At 46.2% G+C, this 22,217-nt stretch overlaps 1 protein-coding gene, 1 long non-coding RNA gene and 1 pseudogene across 9 annotated transcripts in view; 1 reads left to right on the top strand and 2 right to left on the bottom strand.

Annotated features, from left to right (window-relative positions):
- The first annotated feature begins 289 nt into the window (after positions 1–289).
- The window catches only part of PPP2R5C (protein phosphatase 2 regulatory subunit B'gamma), a 133,000-nt gene continuing 111,072 nt past the window's right edge, over positions 290–22,217 (top strand). The window contains exons 1-4 of one of the 6 annotated variants that reach the window (XM_082387450.1): positions 295–480; positions 783–985; positions 1,431–1,496; positions 15,355–15,517. In XM_082387450.1, the coding sequence (XP_082243576.1) occupies positions 980–985; positions 1,431–1,496; positions 15,355–15,517 (235 nt within the window). In that variant the 5' untranslated portion in view covers positions 295–480; positions 783–979. Of the gene's footprint in view, positions 481–782; positions 986–1,430; positions 1,497–15,354; positions 15,518–22,217 lie in introns of all 6 variants that reach the window. The other 5 variants (XM_082387452.1, XM_082387444.1, XM_082387451.1 and 2 more) reach the window with 5 other exon arrangements.
- LOC309626603 overlaps positions 2,934–22,217 on the bottom strand; it is a 40,810-nt gene continuing 21,526 nt past the window's right edge. The window contains exons 2-6 of one of the 2 annotated variants that reach the window (XR_014243310.1): positions 16,272–16,418; positions 14,070–14,147; positions 13,896–13,975; positions 13,014–13,215; positions 2,934–5,218 (exon numbers count right to left, since the gene is read on the bottom strand). This is a non-coding gene — a long non-coding RNA (uncharacterized lncRNA). The remainder of the gene's footprint in view (positions 5,219–13,013; positions 13,216–13,895; positions 13,976–14,069; positions 14,148–16,271; positions 16,419–22,217) is intronic. The other variant, XR_014243311.1, reaches the window with a different exon arrangement.
- On the bottom strand, positions 9,612–10,123 carry LOC309626873 (ATP synthase subunit g, mitochondrial pseudogene; annotated as a pseudogene). Its single transcript has one exon. The product of its transcript is annotated as an ATP synthase subunit g, mitochondrial pseudogene (transcript).

The raw sequence follows: 22,217 nt of genomic DNA, 5'->3' as shown, positions 1-22,217 counted from the left end.
GAGGGCGCCTCGGCCAATGGCGGGGCGCCTGGAGGGCGGTGGGGCGGGGCCGGCGTGGGGGCGGTGCGGGCGGTTCAGAGGCGGGACCGCGGGCTAGGGGCGGGGCGGGGAGGGGCGGGGCAGAGGGCTGGGGGGAGGGGGGAGGGGGAGAAGAGGGCCGGGCCGGGGGAGGGGCGGAGAGACGCCGCCGCCGCCGCCGCCGCCGCCGCCGCCGCCGCCGCCGCCGCCGCCGCCGCCGCCGCCGCCGCCGCCGCCGCCGCCGCCGCCCGCCCCGCCGCCACCGCCGCCGCCGCCGCCGCCGCGAGCCTGGGAAAGGGGAACCGTGAGCGAGCGAACGACTCAGTCCCCGGGCGGCGGCGGCGGCGGCGGCCGGGGGGGCGCGACGGCCGGGGCGGGGGAGCTGCTGCTGCGGGGGGCAGGCGGCGGGAGCGGCGGCGGTGGTCCGCACCAGCCATGCCGAATAAAAACAAGAAGGAGAAAGTGAGTCGGGTCCCGGGCCGCTGGACGGGCCGGGCGGGGAGCGCAAGGGACCGCGCGGAGGGCGGCGGGGAACTGCCGGGGAGCGGGGCCCGGCGGGGCTCAGGGGTCTTGCGAGCGCGGGGGCGCCCTCTGCCCGCTCCCGGGGTGGGGGCGAGGGGCGGCGGGTCGCGCCGGGGCCGCGGAGCCCAGGCCGGGACGGTGGTCCTGATGGCCCTGGTGGCGGCCGAGGTGGGGGGCGGCGTGGGTGTCCGCCCCGGGGCAGCTCGCGCGGTGGGCGTGAGGTGACAGGTGGGGCCGCGCAGGTGGTTGACCCAGCCTCGCAGACGCCTGGGCAGGGGCTCCAGGGGTGAGGGTGCAGGCGTCTATCAGGGACCCCCGTCCGGGGAGATGGGCAGCGAACGGACCCCGCTTAAGGCTTAGGAAGAATCGTCTGCCTTCCGGAGGGACGCTCTGGGGCTCTGAAATACTATTATTATCTTGGGTGGCGGCGGCGGCGGCGATGCATGTGAGTGTGCTGCGTTTGAATCTGGGCGGAGGGGGGGGGGGTATGTTTTTGCTTCAGGTGGAGCTCTGTAGCGTTTCAGAATCACCCCAGAAATCCTCGCTCCCAGGGTTTAGGGTGGGAAGGAAAAAAAGGGATGTGGTGTGGATCTTTCAAGATGCTGAGAGCACTGTATAAATGTGGGTTTACCTGTTTCTGCTTAAAGTTGTCAGTGCCAGATAATGCAGACGAAGAAAACAAGGAGAATCTGAATTTGGGTGGGTGGGTGCCGCATCACAATATTGTATCTCTAAACCATATGATGTAGAATTTCTTGATGGTATTGATTAAAACTATCAAAAGTCATTGTTAAATTGTATAAATATTTGTAAAACTGCATTTTGGTTTATCTGATGTTTAGCCGTCTAAAAATTGAGAAGCCTAATTGATTCTGCTTGATGTTTCCCAGGAATCACCAAAAGCAGGGAAAAGTGGAAAAAGTTCAAAAGAAGGACAAGACATAATAGAATCAGAGGTAACTATTCTTAAATATTCACTTTCCATTTTTTCATGAACACCTTTTAACTTAGAGTAGAAAAAATGAGGGTGAGAAAACCTAAAATGTTTTCTTCTAAAATGTTTCCCTGTATGAGATATTTTTCTAGTGTCTTTCATAATCCTCCATTTTAGTTATTTGGGTTTGTATTATTCGTCTTTGGGGAAATATGAATGTTTTAATGAAAGTTGTGCGTATCTGTGCAGCTGGTATTTTTAAGTTCATCCCCCACCCCCCAATCTCAAATCTAGCAGCCCTCCTGTGGAGACTGGTTTCAGGGGCTCTCTCATACTGGAGTTGTTCAAGTTCCTATTAGTTTTCCCATCCTCCCTCTTCCTTTACAAGGGACCGGGTCTGTCTCTCAGCAGCTCCACCTCCTTCTCCTGTCAGCACTTGGCTTTGCCTTTTCTTCCCTGTGACTAGTTGTTGAACTGGAGCACCTTGGGCTACGGGTCCAGGAGCTGCATGGACCCAGGCAGAGCTAATAGGCCCTTCTGAATCACTGGTAGCAGAGAAGATGCTTAATTTGGTGTCATAGTTCTCCAGAGCTGGATTGTTGAAGTCCTTAGTCTTATCACAGATGACAGTAATTTACAAGTGTCAGACCCCTTCCTATAAGCCAAATTAGAATAGAGTTCAATTCTGTCTGGCAAATAAGTTAACGGACCATTATCTGCAGTAGCCTTTTTTTTTTTTAAGCCCCTTTTTTTAAGCCCCAGGTTATCTTTTCCTTATCATTTGGTACATTCTAAGCCTCCCTCCTCTTCAGAAGGTGGTTTATTCCAGCAAATCTGTTGCCCTCCCCAAAGCAAAAAACAGAAATCCGAAAGGCTCCTTAAATATCAATATTTTGTGCCAATCTTTCCCTGCCCTTTCTTTATAGCAGGCAATCAAGTTTTACTGTGGCATTCTTGCATTTGACTTGATTACTTCCCTGTCACTCTTTTGACTAAATTGATTTAAATGAAATTTAGTTGCTGTGCAAGGGTGTATGCCTCTTCTTTTCCCTTTTTTGGTTTATTGATCTTGCATTAAAACTGCTTAGACTTCCTAGTGCTCCCCTAAACCTTTCTTGCTCACATACCTGTCTCTCACTGTTCGTGTCACACACACAAAAATCAGTGTGTATGTTTCATTTATTCCTGTTTTAGTGGAAAGAACCTGGCTGTAAGGATGGGAAAATGTTAAGTTTGAATCTGAAGAAAACCTCTCAGTAACTCAAAGATACCAAAGCCACTGATAAGTAAAATGTGTGTTTAAGGTGGATTGGGTTCTTAGACGGTCAGTTGCTTAAGATTCTTGAGGTGTGGCCTGCAGTGTCTTGAGTGTGATGCCCCACTTGTCTTTTTGTATTTTTTCTAGCGCTACTGTCTAAGAGCTGGAGCTACAGAGCTTGAAATTACCACTGAAAAATACTGAAATGTTGGGCCCTTCACTACTTCCTCCTAAGGATCCCAGAGGCAACATGGCATATTAACATGACAGTTGGCAGCTCACTATGTATATTTTGCAGGAGCACAAATCGAGGCATTTCCGTTCCTCTGAACTTGGAGTTGACCATTGCTTTTCCATTGCTGTCTCTCCCACCTCAGTGTTCCTCTCTGTTCTTCATTTCTAGTCCCACCCCCTTACCAAGTGTGATGGGCTCACGCAGGTGAATTAGACCATTACACACACTCTCTTCCTCTCCTGTCTGCTGATACTACTCTGAACTCGAATATTTTAACCTGAACCGTTCACATAGGTCTGCAGTTCCTACGCTGCTTTTCACACCTTTCTGATGTCACGTCACCTTCACAGTCAGCGTTGGCTCAGGTTACCCTGTGGACACCCCTCTGTTAGGACAGTTAGCACATCCAGGGCTGCCCAGCCCGAGAGGTGCAGAGCAGGTGCTCGTCCGGGGCAGAGAAGTAATCCCAACAGAGAAAACGTTAAAGAACTTGGCCTGCGGTTGACTTAATTAATACACCACTTCAAGTGTGGGGAAGGTCCTTATACAGAAGTCCTGGCCGGTGATAATCTGGCCTCAAGGAAAACAAAGGGGCAGGTGGCTAACATTGCAGACCACTTTGTGGTTAGAACACGGGGACATGTGATGGCGTGGGTTTTTAGCAAGAAGTCCTGCAGTAAAGGATAGAGTACTTCAGCCAGGGGCGTAGTGAATAAAATGCTGACTCCTGATGGCCATAAACGATGGCACCTAACTTCTGTGGCCCTATTTCCTCATCCCTAAAACAACTTGGTGAGTTTCAGGTTCGGCCATTTTGAAGTATATGGGCTAGATTAGGCGTGACCTCTCTTGAAAGTTTTCCCTGCAAGATATCTGGCAGGATTTGTCTTCCCATGTAACAGAATACCATTAAAAGTCGTAACTGCTGCCGCGCAACTTTTGTCTTTTGGTAGAAACTCCTATTTCTTGAACGATGTGTATTGGAACATCTTTCTTTGCCTTTTTTCTCTTTCAAATAGAATGTTTAATGTTTGATTTGCTTATCCATACGTGTCCTGGGAATCAGTTTCCACCCAATACATCCTGCCGGTTTATTTCATAGCACACTTTTAGGGAGTGAGGATGCAAATGGGCTCACAGGTAACTTGACCTTGGAAAACTGTGGAGAGGGAACTCGTCTTTGAGCAGCTGTTCTCAGTGCAACATTCAGATCTGTAGAAACATAGCTAGGCTCATTGGATGAACATTTAGAATCCTAGTAAATTGCTCAGAGATTCCTAAAGTCCATTTTAGAGGATCAGACCATGCAACCGTGGTTTTTGATATCGTTATTTTAATTTGTGTACTGTGTCCAAAGTTACATTTTAAAAAGTGTTCGTGCTTTTTGTAAATTGATTCGTTGTAAGCACATTAAAGGTCGTTCGAGTGTTGTTCTCCAGTTGTGTATCTTACTTATCCTGCTTCAGCTTAGTTTTGTTTGAAAGTCTCTACAGCAACTCTTACATAATATCTGTTGCTGAAAGGAAAGCTGAACAATCCTCTCTCCAGCTTGTTAGCTTATTTTGACCCCTTCCACCTTTAGTAATAACTTTTCTTTCTCTTGATGACCTGTCCGTTTGCATTCCCCTGCCCCTGGCCCCGAGGGTTCCGGAGACAGGGAACCAGGCTTGCTGGGGTCTCATCAGTGTCGGTGGTGGAGCTGTGTCTTAGAAATTTAAACTGAAATTTTAGATATATTTATTAATTCATCTAGTAATAACAGTAACACCCGTTACATGTTAACGGGAATAACGTTTTTATGAAAGACTCCTTTCCATGAAACATTTTTTGACTCTCCAGTCACGTGACTCTGTAGCAGGCGTTTTAAGCTGAGTGAGTGGGAGGAGGACGAGGAAGTGGTGTTGCTGTGTGGGTTTTCTGGGGAGGCGGCCGTGACTGTCCCCTCCCGAGAAGAGAGTCCCCGACTCCTGTCCCCAAACACCAAAAGCCTCTGTCTGGAGGCTGAATTCTGAGCTCAGGCTCTCACTGGGGGCCTCCCGTGCTGCTTTTTCCATCGTTCTCTCCCCGACTTTTTCCAATACAACCCTAAGCTGGACTCCAGTGAAACGCAGAGAGGACTCAAAGGAATAGTACTTCAAAAACTTTTTTGATGGGACTTCCCTGGCGGTCCAGTGGTTGACTCCGCGCTTCCACTGCGGGGGGTACAGGTTCGATCCCTGGTCGGGAAACTAAGATCCCACGTGCCACGCAGCTAAAAAAAAAAAAAAAAAAAAACTTTTTTGAAACTCTTACGTAATTATTTTATAGGAAATGCGAGTTCCCTGCTTTTAACTGCCACCCTTCCAGTCAGTCCGCATCATCTTTGCTTAGAGCCCCGGTGTTCAGGAAGGATGGCTCTGCAGAGGACAGTCAGCTGCTGACTGGAAGAACTTGGGGTCCGGAGGTGCCGCGCGCTCACCGTCCTCGGGAGTGAGGCTTCCCTGAGCCGCCCCCTCTCTGGCGCCCACTCCTGCCCCGCACTACACGCTGGACGCTTGGTAGGCCCTGAGTGTCTCCCACGGGTGACACCGCTGCCCTCGAGCGGCAGCCCACCCTCAGCGCCATGGCCAGGTGTTCCCTGTGGGGCAGCCCTGTGGTCCTGTGCATGTCCCCAGCATCCTTGGTCAGCCCCACGAGATGCCAGTAGCTCCCCGTCCCCTCCAGTGGTGACAAGCAAAAGTGCCTCTCGACGTTGCCCAGTGTCTCCTGGAGGGCAAAATGGCCCCGTGTTGCAACCACTGCTCCAGAAGGATCCCTCCACAGAGCATGTACATTTGCTTGCGAATCATGCCTGGCACGTGTTCGTGAGAAGAGCAGTGCTACTGAAACAAAAGGGACGTCAGAATTCATGAGGATCCCAAAGAGCTCTGAGCTAGGTGGGCTGTAGCTTTCTGGTGTTTTTCATATTAGAAACTAAAATTGAAAATTTTTAAATATGCATTAATTCATCTAATAATAACAACACACCCATTACACGTTAACATAAATAGTGTCTTTTTATGAGAAAACTATTTACAAAAGTTCACTGAAAAAAATGGCATTGCTCTGTATTTTTGCAAATCTCTTTTATGTCTGGCTTAATAGAAGACAGCTGGCCTCTCAGGTCTGTGCCTGCGTTCAGTCTGTTTTGATACCACATGTCTGGTAGCCTATGAAAAATCAACATAACGATGGTTATAAAGGCAAAGCGTGTCTTAGTGTTATCATAAAAATAGTAGATCCCAGAAGGGGCCTAAGGGACCCCACTTTGAGAACTGTTGTAGAATACTTCTTCCCATCCTCTTTCTTGCTTATCTGAATCCTTTCATCTTTTTAGCTCCAACTCAAGTTCATTTTTTCTAAAATTTAGAGGAAGGTTTTTCTCACCGTCTTGGAGCGTATTTTTTCCATGTTTTCAGTTTGAAGAGCAATTATTTGCTGCACCATTTATTATGTATGGTGCCTTGGACAACTTTTATTTACCTGTGATTTGCCTCCCTAACTAGACCGAGACCTTGAGGACAGCACTTTAACTTGATGCGTCTTTGCACTAATATGCCGTACATATTAGGGCCTGGTGTCAAGAGGTATTTGTTGGTTGATTTTGAAAGTGCTCAGGAAGAAGGAGAGCTTCAAGTCAATCAGCTTGCTGGGTTTTTTTCTGATACTGTAAATTTGAAAGAAAAAAAAATCTCTCTTGTTAAGAGGCTTATTGCTTTATCACCTCTTTGATCCTCTAAGGGAATTTTAATGCAGAATTTTCATTCAGTGTAATTTGTTTCAAATAAATAGCATTATACCAAAGCAGAAGATTATAGTACTAGGTCTTTTCCTAATGTTTCTAATTTTTTTTGTAAAAATTTAAGAAGAGTACAGTTGACCCTTGGATAACATGGGGGTTAGGGGTGCCAACCGTTTGCACAGTCAAAAATCCCAGTATAACTTAGAGTTGGTCCTTCATATCCATGGTTCCTCCGTATCTGTGGTTCTACATCCAGGGATTCAACTAACCTTGGACCATGTAGTACTGTACTACGTATTTATTGAAAAAAATCCATGTCTCAGTGGACCCGTGTAGTTCAAACCTATGCTGGTTAAGGGTCAACTATTTTATTTTTGTTTTTCGTTTGCTTTTACGTACCACCAGAGGTCAGTGGTAAAAAGCATAGTGTCATAAGACCTTATTCTAATTAAAGCATTTCAAAATAGGGTTTCCATGTAAATACAAGGTTTCCATATGATCTTTGGTACTTTATCTTTTTTCTTTTTTTTAATATTTATTTATTTATTTATTTGGCTGCATCGGGTCTTAGTTGTGGCCTGCGGGCTCTCTAGTTGTGGCCCGTGGGTCCAGAGAGCACGGGCTTAGTTGCTCCGCGGCATGAGGGATCTCAGTTCCCCGACCAGGGATCAAACCTGCGTCTCCTGCATTGGAAGGTGGATTCTTAATGACTGGACCACCAGGGAAGTCCCTGTCTTTCTTATTTTAATTTTATTTTGGGAGTATTTCTCAGCAGAACATAATACATATTTGTAAGTTGTGTGTGTATGTACACACACAGAAATATGTGTGTGTGTGTGTGTGTGTGTGTGTGTGTGTATATATATATATATATATATATATATATACACATACACATACATACATAGAGAGAGAAAGGTTTGTTTTGAGCGTCTCTCGTCCTGTGCAAGCGCTGGTAAGATAAAGAGTATGCTATTGTCCTTACTCGTGAAGCACTGTTTTCTGTTACTTGTGAAGTGTCACATCTGTTGAGCTTGGACATTCAGGAGACTTGGGAGTAACTCGGCCCCCCAAGTCAGTCACACTTGCAGCCGCTGAATAGATGGGACAAGATGGAGCACATTCTTGTAAAGAGCCACCTGGAGCTTTGGGTGAGGAAATCAGATGTTTGAAAGCATCTAAGCAAACACAGGATCGCCATTAAATTGTGGAGTTCCTGAGTGCATGTTGGATGTGGCGTGTGTGTAGTAGGTAAAGCTGGCAGATCAGATCAGCCAGCATCCATCGCTCTTAAATAAAAGCTCCGTTACATGATGCGTAATTCTAGAAAGAGTCCTTCAAGCGACTTATGTGAAATCATGTAAAGTGTTCCAGTTCGTGGAAACAGCTCCGAGCGAATGCAAGCCTGGAGCCCTGCCCCACAGTGGTGGCGAGGTTTCCACCTGCGTGTGGGGAGCTGGGAGAGTCAGTCTGCACCAGCATGTCATGGGGACATTTTCCTAAGTCACAGGGAAAATTCCTCTGAAAGATCGCAACTCGAGAACGTCTTCAGTGTTTCCTTGAATGTTGAGCACCTGCCCAGGTCAAGGAGTGATGCCGTCTGGTTTGGCCCAGCATTTTGGTAACAGCCTTGCGTCTTGCTGTCAGTCTGTCATGTGGAGCGGAGACTCCTGGGCCCTGCTTCTCCCTCAGGTTTGAGAGCAGCTGCTGCTGGGAAGGGCTGCTTCCCAAACGCCAGCGACAGTGTCATCTTCGTTTTCTCCACCTGGGGGAGTGAGAGAACCGGCCTAGAAATTTAACTCTCCAAGGGGGGGAGGAGGAAGTAAAGCTTTGTTAGCTGGAAGACTGCGTTTTCCTTTATCATAAGTGTTTTTTAAAGATGAACTTGAGCATGACTCTAACGGGGCGTTAGCACCCACCTAAAGCTGGTTTTGTGCAGTGGCTACCTGGAGGCTCTGAGGTGCTGGACCTGCGCCATCCAAGAGGTTAGCCTTTAGCCACACGTGGCTGTCTAAGTTAATGAAAAATACATTAGATTGAGAAATTCAGCTCATCGGTCACGCTAGCCACATTTCAAGTGCCCAGTGGCCACCTGTGGCCAATGGCTCCCCTGCTGGACAGCAGATAGGGAGCATTTCCCACTTCGCAGAAAGTTCTGGACAGAGCTGCCTTAGACCCTAGCAGTAGCTTCCAAAATAACTCTAATGTGAACGCATTGAACTTAACTTTGTTAGCTATCACTCTTCTTCATATGAAATATCAAATTTAAGATTAAATTTAAGAGAAAAGAAGACATATAAATTGGCAAAAGAGAAGGAAATGGGTAAAATAGGGTGAAGAGGCAGGTGAGAAGGGGCTTTGGTGGTGAGGTGGGAAGGAGGCCCTGCTTACCACTTGGTCCAGGACCCGCCTACGTTCTAAAGACCCGCACCGGAAACACAGAGGAGGCCACGCCAGTCCCCACAGGAGTGGACCCAGAGAGGCCCCAGGGACACAGGCACCTTGTCTGCTTCTCATCTTTCTTTTTAGATATCTATCTTTATGAGGGGGGGGTGGTCAGAACACACATGGTTTAAAAAAGAAAATAGTGCGAAGTCTGTACTTTCCCATTTCACTTGATCCACTCTGAGCCCTGCATCACAGAGCAAACCTCTCTGGACTGTTCTGGTTTGATCCGGATCGCACCGGAAGCAGTACGGTGTGGTCAGAGGGAGAGGGTGGGCTCTGTAGTGGGAGGGAACGTTCTCTCTCCCAGAGTCATCTTCCTCCCTTCATCTGGCCTTTCTCCTTCTTCCTCCCTCCCTCCCTCCCTTCCTTCCTTCCTTTCTTTCTTTCCTCCCTCCCTCCCTGACTTCATTCCCTCCTTCCTTCCTTCCTTCATTCCTTTTTTTTTTGACACATTGCCTTATTTTATTCAAAAACCAGTCTGCTCACACATGGTCCAAGAACACCGGAATAATAAAGCAAATATAATCACATGTGAAAGATTGGTCTTCAAACATCATAGCCAATGATGCCATGCTTGCCTGTGATGTCGCCGGCATGAAACCACGTCCACACCTCAGTGGCCACCAAACCATTCAGCAGAGCTTCCTTAACTGTGAGCTGTTTGAAGCTACTGGTTTGAGCACCACTGACAATTTTTTTCAAGCTCTGAATAGCTGTAGGGATCTCAGCAGGGGTTGGAGGGACCAGCTCAACCTTGGCATAGTGCCAAAGTATGGCCAGTCGAGGCTTCAAGTAAGTCATAGCAGTGTCGACCAGCGCTGGGGCCTTCTCCGCGAGGTTACGGACAAACTGGGCTGTGGTTCTGGGCTGTGGACGGAAAGTCTGTCGCCCCGACTGGCCGGCTGAATGGCCATTCTCTTTCACGTTGCAGGCTTCCCTTCGGTAGATTCACTCACTCATAGTCATCCAGCAGGTACGTTCTGAGGTCCTACTATGTGCTGAGCGCCATCGCAGGTGCTGGGGATTCAGCACGGGACACAGCAGGGCCCCTGCCCTCAAGCAGTTTGCTTCCAGTGAGTGCTGTGTGCACTCGTGTTTCCTATTTCTCCACATCCTCCCTAACACTTGTTTTCCTTTTTTTCTTTTTTTTTTAAATTATAGCCACCCTAGTGGGTGTGAAGTGTTATGCCATCGTGGTTTTCATTTGCATTTGCCTAATGGCTAAAGATCTTGAGCATCTTTTCATGTGCTTATTGGCCATTTGTATATCTTCAGAGAAATGTCTGTTCAAGTTCTTTGCCAGGTTTTTTTTTTCCCCCCGGATGCATTGGGTCTTTGGTGCTGCGCACGGGCTTTCTCTAGTTGTGGCAAGTGGGGGCTACTCTTCGTTGCGGTGCACGGGCTTCTCATTGCGGTGGCTTCTCTTGTTGCGGAGCATGGGCTCTAGAGCGCAGGCTCAGTAGTTGTGGCGCATGGGCTTACTTGCTCCACGGCATGTGGGATCTTCCCGGACCAGGGCTCAAACCCGTGTCCCCTGCATTGGCAGGCGGATTCTTAACCACTGCGCCACCAGGGAAGCCCCCTTTGCCAGTTTTTTAAATGGGTGTTTGTCTTTCTGTTGTTGGAGTTCTTAACGCAGGCATACCTTGTTTTATTGTGCTTCACTTTGTTGTACTTTGCAGATACTGTTTTTTTTATAAATTGAAGGTTTGTGACAACCCTGTGTTGTCAGATGATGGTTGGCATTTTTTCAGCAATAAAGTATTTTTTAATTAAGGTGTGTACATTTTTTTAGACGTAATGCTATTGCACACTTAAAAGACTACAGTGTAGTGTAAACATAACTTTTATATGCCCTAGGAAACCAAACACTTCATGTGACTAGCTTTATTGTGATGTTTGCTTTATTGCAGTGGTCTGGAGCAGGACCTGGAATTTCTCCAGTATCTCTGATATTGCCTGTATATTTTGGGTACTAGACCCTTATTACAAAACTTGCAGATATTTTCTCCCATTCCATGGATTGTCTTTTCACTTTCTTAATAAAAAGTGTCTTTTGTGTCTTTTTGATGCACAAAAGTTTTACATTTTTATTAAGTCCAATTTATGTTTTTTCTTTTGTTGCTTGTGCTTCTGGTGTTATACCTAAGAAACCACTGTCAAATCCAAGGTCATGAAGATTTACCTCTGTATTCTCTTAAGAGTTTTATGGTTTTAGCTTTTATATTTAGGTCGTGAATATGACTGGTCATTGATCCGTTTTGAGTTAATTTTTGTGTATGTGTGAGGTAGGGATTCCCTCCCCCCCCCATTTCATTCTTTTGCACGTGGTTATCCAGCTGTCCCAGCGTCATTGGTTTAAGAGACTGTTCTTTTCCCATTGAGCGGTCTTGGCTCTTAATTCTGTTCCATCCATCTATCTGTATGTCTGTCCTTACGCCACTACCACACTGCTTTGATGGAAAGGCATGCCGCTATGGGGTTTCAGCTACTGGTTAGTGTGATACACATAAAGCAGCCATGGAGGGGGCAGGAGATGCGCGAGTTCCGACTCCTCGCCTCGTTCGTATGGAATCGCCACCCGGGTGCCGCAGCTGCAGCCCCTTCACAGTTGGGCTTATTTCTACCCATTTTCCCTGCCACATCGGTGACTTGTCCCACCATCCGCCATCTGCGGGCGCCCGGGTTCCCAGAGACACCTCCTCCCCCCGCTGCCCACGCGCCTCCGCTTCCGCGTCTTGACCTCCTGTCTAGACAACCAGAAAAGCCTTCTTGTGGGCCCTTCGGCTTCCACACCTGAGCCTGAGGGCCTTTTTAAAAGGGAAAGCTGGGCTTCCCTGGTGGCGCAGTGGTTGAGAATCTGCCTGCCAATGCAGGGGACACGGGTTCGAGCCCTGGTCCGGGAAGATCCCACATGCCGCGGAGCAACTGGGCCCGTGAGCCACCACTACTGAGCCTGCGCGTCTGGAGCCTGTGCTCCGCAACGGGAGGGGCCGCGATAGTGAGAGACCCGCGCACCGCGATGAAGAGCGGCCCCCGCTCGCCGCAACTAGAGAAAGCCCTCGCACAGAAACGAAGACCCAACACAGCCATAAATAAATAAATAAAATTAAAAAAAAAAATAGAAACGTGTGGTCTATCCAGCCAATGGAATATTAAAAAAAAAAAAAAAAAAGCTTTTTGTGTCATCGCCCCATCCGAACGCTCTCCGTGGCTTCCAGCCCCTTCAGATAGAGTGGGGCTCCTTAGGCTGGGCGCCTGGGGCCTCGCCTGCACGGGGGCTCTCGGTGCCGCGCACGCACGCACACGCACACACACGCACATACACACGTGCGCGCGCGCCCACACGTAGAGCTCCTCCCCTGCGGGTCTTCACACGTCCTCAGAGCAGCGCTCCGACCTCGCAGGCGCCTCAGCCTGCTGTCGGGGCCCGGGCAGCCCCGTGTCCCTCAGGGAACCGGCCCGCACGCTGTCAGAGCCGGACAGCCCCACCCGCACCCCCAGCTACGGTCCCTGTGCGGGGGCGTCCCCTCGGGGTGGGCAGAGGGACGGAGTTACAGCCGCGGGGGCCGGGAGCGACGCCTGGGCAGCGGGGAGGGCCTCGCCAGGACCTGAGCGTGGAGAGCGGGCCGCCAGGCCCAGCCCGAGCGGGGAGGCGGTGACCGCGGTTGCGGGAGTTTGGAGACAGCCCTTAAGCTGGAGGGGGTGACGGAGCCAGGTTTTCGTTGCTAGACGCTCACTCTGCCCGTCCCGAGGAGGGCGCTCTGGAGGGAGGCCAGAGGGAGAGGCGGCAGGTGTTCGGGTACCTGTGTGTTGTCCCCGACGTTGGAAGCCTTACCTCAGCGTGTCCCCTGTGGTGGCTGTCGATACCCCTGGACTCGGTCTGCTCTGTGTATTGGCCAGGTCACCCAGTCCTAGTGCTAAAAGCTTTGTTCGGTAAGACGCACGGTCCATTGTCCTGTCTGCGTAGGAGCAGCGGTGGAGCTGTTTTTGCTCATGTTTGTACCCAGCTGTTTGTCACGGTCATTATGTGTATAGCACTGGATTCGGCATTACAGGAGAATAAAAAGGAGACGGACTTTAATGTGCAGGACATGTGTGTATGTAACAACGTTGGAAACGAGTACGTCTCCTAGGAGGGGCTGTTTGCGACTGTGGAGTAACCGCTCGGGCTTTCTCTGGGGGCATCTGGGGAAAGCTGTGCAGGATGGTTTCAGCTTGGGGAATTCCGTGGAGGAGGAGAGTTATGGACGGTGTCTGTAAGGAAGAAAGACCCATGCTCTCATGATAGGTGGAAAGAATGACAAACATCATGCTCAGAGCCCAAGAAAGCACATTTCGAGGAAAGGAACTGTTGGCTGTAGGAGAAAAGGAAACCCAGGCCCTGGCTCACGGTTCAGAGTTCTGTCTGTGCGTGGCAGTATGGCATCTTGGAAAACTTTCCAGATATTCTTAAGCACCTTATTAAAAAATAAAGCAGCTCTTACTTCTTAGTAAAAATCCCATTCAAGGGTGAGAGCAAATAGTTGGGGGCTCAAGTCAGTGTGTCTCTTTGGCGCTGTGTAATGGAAAGGGGCTTGGCAGGTTCGTGTTTCTAGGACGAGTTTGATGGGCTTCTTATAAGAGCCTGTGTGCACATACAGAGCCCATCCTTGGGCAGACGGGGGTGTGTGGGAGGAGGAAGTGTGTTGCACAGAGAATCTTGACAGCGGACACTCACCTTTGTGGCTGTCACCGTCACTGCTGCGGCCGAGCCCAGCCAAGCTCCACAGGGCTCCTGGGCAAGCTCGACCCGTTAGCCTGCACGGACGACAGGGGACCCCCTGGCTCTGCTGCGCGTGCCCTCACACTCATCCACCGCCTCTGCTTGAGTGTTTGCAATGCTGCTTCTCACCTTGCGTGTCAGCTGTACGTCGTGGGACAGCCTCGCTGTCACGGAGCAGTCTGGAGACGAGCACACTGAATCTGGAGCCTGGAGACGAATGCAAGCAAAGAGGCTAGAAACAAGAGCATTTCCTGTTGCTCAAGAGGAAAGAGCCTTTCTGTAGCCTTTACTGGTTTTTGAGGGCTGAATGTGAGCAAACAGGGAAAGCTGTCATTTATAAGGTACTCAACTATACTAGTTTCTCGTTGGTGCTGTACAAATGACCACAAACTTCATGGCTTAAAAGAACACAAGCTCATTATCTTACAGTTCTGGAGGTCAGAAGTCTGAAATGGGCTGAAATTAAGGTGTCAGCCTGGCCAGTCCTTTCTGGAGGCTCTAGAGGAGAATCGTTTTCTGGCCTTTTCCAGCTTCTAGAGGCCACCTGCACTCCTTGGCTCAGGGCCCCTTCCTCTGTCATCAAAGCCAGCAGCATAGCATCTTCCGTTCTCTGACCTCTGCTTTGTTGCCTCCTTGCCTTCTCTTGTCTCGCAAAGACCTGTGTGATTACGTGGGGCCCTCCCTGATAACCCAGGATCATCTGCCATCCCAGGATCCTTAACCCCATCACACCTGCCAAGTCCCTTTTGCCAAGTAAGGAAACATATTCATAGGATCCAGGAATTAGGATGTGAACATCTTTGGAGGGTCACTATCATGAACCTATAAGTAAGAAGTTTGAAAGAAGATAGGGGAAATTAGGTATATCTGTGAAGTCTCTTGAAATGTAGCATTGGTAGGGGTGGGATGTAGCCTCAAACTCCATCAACTATAAGGGGTTAAGTTGTTTACAGTAGCGTGAAAGAGATTATCCCAGAGCAAAACTTGCATTTTTAAAAAATTTTATTTATTTAATTTATTTATTTATGGCTGCGTTGGGTCTTCGTTGCTGTGTGCGGGCTTTCTCTAACTGCAGCGAGCGGGGGCTGCTCTTCGTTGCGGTGCTCGGGCTTCTCATTGCGGTGGCTTCTCTTGTTGCGGAGCGCGGGCTCTAGGCGCATGGGCTTTCAGTAGTTGTGGCACGTGGGCTCCGTAGTTGTGGCTCGTGGGCTCAGTTGCTCTGCGGCACGTGGGATCTTCCTGGACCAGGGCTCGAATCCGTGTCCCCTGCGTTGGCAGGCGGATTCTTAACCACTGTGCCACCAGGGAAGTCCAAAACTTGCATTTTTATGTGTATTTTTTGCCTATGCTAATTGTGCTATAAAATACAACCATTTGACGTACTCATTTGTTTTTGTTTTCATTTTGGAAACAGATTCCCAGCAGGAAAAACAGCCTTGTTGCTGCCCCGTCTGCAGCATCTAGTAAAATAAAAGTGCCAGCCCCTCAGCCCGTAGTGAAGAAAGACAAACGGCAAAACTCTTCCAGGTTTAGCGCCAGCAATAATAGAGAACTTCAAAAACTACCATCTTTAAAAGGTAATTTTTATTATTCATCTTTCAAAAGTTAAAGTTTGCCCATTTAGGGGGAAGGAGTAACCTTTTGATAGTTTGCTAGTTTCTTGTACCTTTGCTGTGTTTAAATGCTGTAGGGTTATTTTTTTCTTCTTTATTCAGTTTTTTTAGATTGAATGTCACTAACTTAACCAACTAATATTTCAAATTCCGGAGCTATTTAAGATAAAAATGTGATCATGAGTACATTACAGGTACAAAACACTTTAAAAAAAACACACACGCAGAGGAAAGACTTTAAATCTTTTCCTGTTAATTGTAATTAAGCTAGCCAATTTTCTTTTAAGTAATTCTCCTCTTTCATTTGTCTTAGAACTCCAGAAATTCAGAAAGGAGTAACTACAAGTAGAGTAATTGTAAAAACTGTGGTAGAAGCTCTTCCTTATTCTGGTGTTGGGGACGTGAGGACTCTGCGATAGTCCTTTATGGACTTTCTCCTTATCAGTCATTTGGGGAGCACCTCTACCCAGGGCTTCCTACTTGAGACTAGTCAGGGAACAGTGCCCTTTGCTTCAAACTCCCCCCAAACAGCACAGCCACCCCTTTCCGTCTGCGGGTGTTCAGCCCCTAAAAGTGCTCCTCTAGGAGATTTTGAAATACGTAAAACCTTATTGAGGAAGTAGGGTAAGGACCCCAAAGTCAAATGTGAACCTCTGAACACTTTTATGTTTACTAAAATATAAGACTAGTGTAGTGAAACATCAAACAATTTTCATACCTTCAGTTCGTAGCAGTGGGTCTCCTACAGTTAATTTTCATCGTGGATGAACTTGGAGCAGGAGGCTTGTCATCTCTACAGGTGCATTCCAGCGCCTTCCGCACTGCAGGGCAGAGAGCCAGAGCTCAGTGCAGGTGTCCGGGATTGCTGGACAGGGGGAGGGGTAGATGGAGAGAGGGAGGGGTGGAGGGATGGAGTAGTGGATAGAGGGGGGGATTTATGGATTCATGGATGCATTTCTGGCCCCTCACTTGCTAGGAATCCAGGCTCTCCTCTCGCTGCATTTTACAGAGCTTGTATCTGGCTTACAGTTGGTTTAGCTTTGTAGTAGATAACATGCCTACTAGGTCATTTTTGAGGAGTCTCCCCCTCCCAGATAGTCCGTACCTTTCTGATGCTATTTATTCATTCATCAGATAACTGTGTGGAACACCTGGAAACCGGCCCTGCTCTAGGTTCGGGGGGACCACATCAAACAAAACCAAGGGCCTGCTCTGCTGGGGCCAGCACCCTCCCCCACCGGCCTGCTGTCACTCCTCCCCAGTGCCCTGAGGAGGCCCAGCCGGAACACTCAGATGTCTGGGGTGGAAAAGGCTTCCCGTAGCTATTGCTGAGCCTTCGGGGTCCAGGCCCCTGTCCCTAGTGCCCCTCAGGGGTGTGCGCTGCCAGGCCGAGCCTGTGCCTTCACTGTGCCCGGAAGGAGCACACCCACACGTGCAGAGTTTCACACTGGTCAAGGCGTGCCCCTCACTGGCCTCGTTTGGTGCATCTTTCTTGGCTGTTGCAAAATATTAGTGCCTCTGTATGCGTGTTAATTTTGTCTGGTTCAGAAAAAAAAAGGAATTGATTGGAATTACATTAAAGATATATTAACTGGGGAAAGATTCATGTTTTTATGATACTCTTTTTCCATCTAGGAACCCGGTGCATCACCTCCATTTTTCGGATCTTGTTTTCTGACTTTTTACAAGGTTTTATGATTTTCTTGGGATTCTTTACCTTTGCATTAAATTTATTCCTAAGTGCTTTATAGTTTTTGTCACTCTCGTCATGGGGTTATATTTTTTTCATTTCTACTTCTAGTTAGTTCTTACCAATCTAATGAAATGCTGTTGGTTTTTTAAATATTTTCTTATTCTGTCACCTTATCAAATTTTCTTATTGATCTTAGTAATTTTTTACTAGCGTCTGCATATATAGTCCTGTCATTTGTAACTAGATACTTTTATCTCTCTTCCAATATTTATACCAACACATACTGGTTGTTTTAATTTTATTATGCTGTTAGCTAGGACCACTAACACAGAGATAACAGAGGTGAGAGCAGGCCTCCCTGTTACCTCCCATTTTGGTGAAAGGCTTCAGCATTTCCTCATTCCATGTGAAAATGGCCCTTGGTTTCTGGTAAATCGCCTTCACCCAGCCTGCTGCTTCTCCGTGGTTCACATTTGCATGGCTCTTACCAGTACCACCCTGGCCGGTTGGTCTTGTGCTAGCACTGCTGCTGAATTTTATCAGGTGCCATATGATTTTTCTCCTTAAGATGTTAATTTAATAATTGCTGTGTTGATAGATTTTCTGGTTTTGAGCTATCCTTGCATTACTGAGATAAACCTCAATATTGTCGCAGTATATTATAACTTTTCTACGTGCTGGGTTCAGTTTATTAATTTTCTCTGCTTTCATATATACTGTGTGAAGCTGGGCCATAGTTTTCTTCCTTTTTTGTACTACTGTATTTTGTCAAATCTAAAATGTGTTGATACTGGCACTTCGTGATCTTTCCTGAGGATGGTCTGTACATTTTTATGCCACTCTCTCGTGCTGCCACCTGATGACAGGGATTGTAAAATGCACCCGATTTTAGCAAAAATCAAAAGTGGAATAACAGATGTATCTTACAGTACATGACATAGGGTGAAAAGATTGCTTTAGAACTCAGCTGGACCTAGTGCTTTGCTCAGTGATAAATCTGCAGATTCCTTCCACGTTAGGTCAGTTTAGAGTAGGTCACGTATTGACTGGTACACTGTGTTCTTTAATGAATCTTTTAATTTCTTTTACCTGTGTGGTGGTGATGTCTCCTTCTGAGCTCATTTATTCTTTTGATTATTTTGTTTTCAATATATTTCACTTCCACTTTTATCTTAATTACTTATCCTGTTTTATTTTATTGTTTTCCTCATTTATTAAGTTAAATACAGAGTTCACTTAAAGCCATGTATTCCTCTGAGTATAATTTCAGCTCTATCCATAGGTTTTCTTTTCTTTTTTTTTCCAAATCATAACCTTTTTTTTTTTAATTAATAGCTATTTTATTTATTTATTTATTTAATTTATTTTTGGCTGTGTTGGGTCTTCGTTTCGTGCGAGGGCTTTCTCTAGTTGCAGCAAGCGGGGGCCACTCTTCATCGCGGTGCGCAGGCCTTTCACTATCGCGGCCCCTCCCGTTGCGGGGCACAGGCTCCAGACGTGCAGGCTCAGCAGTTGTGGCTCACGGGCCGAGTTGCTCCGCGGCATGTGGGATCTTCCCAGACCAGGGCTCGAACCCGTGTCCCCTGCATTAGCAGGCAGATTCTCAACCACTGCGCCACCAGGGAAGCCCCTAGCCTTTTTTTAAGAGTTTTATTGAGGCGTAATTTACATACTGTAAAATTCACTAACTGTAATTGGAAATTTTGATTATTTCAATAAACATGTAGAGTTGTGCATCCATTACCACAATACAGTTTTAGAATATTTCCATCACCCATCCAAAAAATTACCTTATGCCCATTTGCCATCAATTCCCACCCCTATCCCCAGCTCCAGGCAACCACTGATCAGTTTTCTGCCTCTAAATTTGCCTTTTCAGGACATTTCGCATAAATGAAATCGGCAATATGTAGTCTTTTACATCTGACTCTTAGTATAATGTTTTTGAGGTTCATCTCCTTTGAGTAGTTTGTTTCTTTTTAATGCTGAATAATATTCTCTATTATATGAATATCCCACATTTTATTTATACGTTCAACAATTGATGGATATTTGAGTTTTTTTTTAGTTATTACGTATAACGCTGCTCTGAACATTTGAATGCAAGTCTTTGTTTGAACATATATTTTCATCTTTCTTGGGTAGATACCTAGGAGTGGAACTGCTGGCTTGTGGGGTAAGTTTATGTTTAGCTTTTTTAAAAAACTGCTGAACTGTCTTCCAGACCATTTTAAGTTCCCACCAGCAATGTATGGGGTTCCAATGTTTCCACATTCTTGCTAACAATTGTTATCGTCTTTTTGATTATAGTCTTTCTTACGGGTGTGTACTGGTATCTATCTCCTTATGGTTTTAATTTGCATTTCCCTACTGGCTACAGATATTAAGCATCTTTTCATGTACCTGTTAGCCATTTGTATATGTTTTTTTTTTTTTTTTTTTTTGGCCACGCTGCATGGCGTGCAGGATTCAAGTTCCCCAACCAGAGATCGAACCTGTGCCCCCTGCAGTGGAAGCGTGGAGTCTTAACCATGGACCACCAGGGAAGTCCCTGTATATCTTTTTTGATGAAATGTCTATCAGATCTTTTGCCTATTTTTAAATTGCCTATCTTCTTATTGCCGAATTATGGCAATTCTTTATGTAATCTGGATATGAGTCCTTTATCAGGTATATTATTTACAAATATTTTCTCCCAGTTTGTGTCTTGACTTTTTACACTCTTTAATAGTGTCTTTGAAGCCCCAAAATTTTGAATTTTGATGAGGTCCAGTTTATCACATTTTTTCTTTTATAGATCTTGCTTTTGATGTTGTATCCAAGAACTCTTTGCCTAACTAAAGGTCACAAAGGTTTTTTTCCTGTGTTTTCTTCTAGAAGTTTTCTAGTTTTCTTATATTTAGGTCTGCGATCCATTTCAAGTTAATTTTTCGTGTAATGTGAGGTAGAAGTCTAAATTCATCTTTTTTGCACATGGATATCCAGTTGTCCCAGCACCATTTGTTGCAGAAGCTGTTGTTTCATGGAGTTTCCTTGGTATCCTTATCAAAAACCAATTGACCATAAATGTAAAGTTTAATTTCTGGACTCTCAGTTTTATCACATCAATCTATATGCCTGTTTTATGCCAGTGCCACACTATCTCATTGTGGTATCTCACTGTTGTTTTAATTTGCACTTCTTGTTATGAGGTCAGGTGCTTTTACAAATGTTTATTGGCCCTTTTCCATTGGACTGCCATTTTCTTAATTTTTTTTAAAGAGTTTTTATTCTGGATATGAACTCTCTGTTGGTTATACATGTGTTGCAAATACTTTGTTCCACTATAGTTTGGCTTTCATTTTAGCCATTCTGGTGAGCCGGTTTCAAAGTTAACTGATGATGAACGAAGTTAAACATCTCTTTGTAGTTTTATTGTCTGCTCAGATACATTACTTTGTGAAGTTCCGGTTTAAGTCTTTGGGCCCTTCTTTCTACTAGGTTGTAAGATTTTTTAAAAAACAGATTTGTAGGAGTTCAGATATAGATCCTTTGTAGATATGGGAATTGCACATTTTCTTCTACTCTGTATCTTGAATTTTCACTCTCAAAGGCGTTAGCACTTTGAGAGTACTTTGATCTGTTTAATATATCTTTGCTTTCCACAGAGTAGTGAAGATGTTATCTTATGTCTTTTTTCCTAAAACTTTCTTTGACCTTTCGCACTGGACTGTACAGTCTATGTAGAGTTAAGTTTTGTGTCTGCTGTGACGCTAGAGGTCACAATTCCTTTCCTGTGTGGCTCTCCGTCTGGCACAGCACCCTTGTCGAAAAGGTCACCCTTCACTCATTGTGGTGTTATCTTTGTTGTAAATAAAGTACCATCACTGTGCGGACCCGTTTCTGGGCTCTGTTTTGTTCCCCTGGCTGCCTGAGCTGTGCCAGGAGAACACTAACACACCCTAGGAGGTCTTGGTGTCTGGTAGTGTAAGTTCTTCAGCTTTTTCTTCAGAATTGCCTTGGCTCTTTTCATTTCTGTATAGGTTTTAGAATCAGTCATTTGTCCAAGAAGTCCCACCTTTTAGTGGGGAATGGTATTTCAAGACCACAGTCTGGGTGCTAGGATTCTCGTTGCTATTGGAATGGTCACTGTTTACAGGACTTTTTAGTGGACCAAATTAGAAAATAGGTTTTTTCAGGATATAGTACATCAGGAGTTCATACTGATATTTTCCATTCAGATGCAGGCTTGTAGGCATTTATTTAACTTCTGTCTTATATCTCCTTTTTTGTCACACTGAGATTTTTGGTTCTCAAGGACATCAGTGAAAATAAATAGGACTTAAATACCAGATAATTATTCATTTACTTTATCTGACATTATACACAGTGTACTTTCAGAAAAATAATACCAACATTGTGACCAATATGATGACTGAAAGGTTAAAATTTTTGCATCTTTTCATTTCCTTCCCCCTCCCGCTTTTTTATAGTTTTACTCTGTCTTCATTGTCAGAGCACATAGTCGTGACAAACTGTATTCTCTCCCTCCCATCGCTGTTTACACTAGTTCTCCACGGGAATATACCGCTGACGCTCACCTCCAGTCTGTGCTGATACTCCTCATTATTTTGGTGTGAAGCTTCCTCTCTAGGAGACTTTTATTTCAGGCTTCAAAGAATGTCTGGATAGAAAGTCCTCGGTTCATGTTTTGTTTTCATGAGTATCTTAAGGATGTTCTCCACTTCCTTCTGTAATAAAGCATTGCTGTCAGACTCCGATGTCAGTTTAATTTTCTTTATCTTACAAGTTACTTGGTCTGTTTGCTTTGATGCCTAAACAGGTTTTTTTCTTCTTTAAAGTCCAGTAATTTCAGAATATATCATTCTGGGTTGACTTTCCCACATACATGCTATGTTCTTTAAATATGTAGTACCAAATCTCTTTTTCTTGGATTATTATTTTGAGGATTTGTTCTGTTCCCTTGCTTTC

This window comes from Balaenoptera borealis (assembly GCF_965194805.1).
Source record: "Balaenoptera borealis genome assembly, chromosome: 3".
In the NCBI taxonomy this organism is placed as follows: domain Eukaryota; kingdom Metazoa; phylum Chordata; class Mammalia; order Artiodactyla; family Balaenopteridae; genus Balaenoptera; species Balaenoptera borealis.
This window is presented reverse-complemented; position numbering and strand designations above follow the sequence as displayed.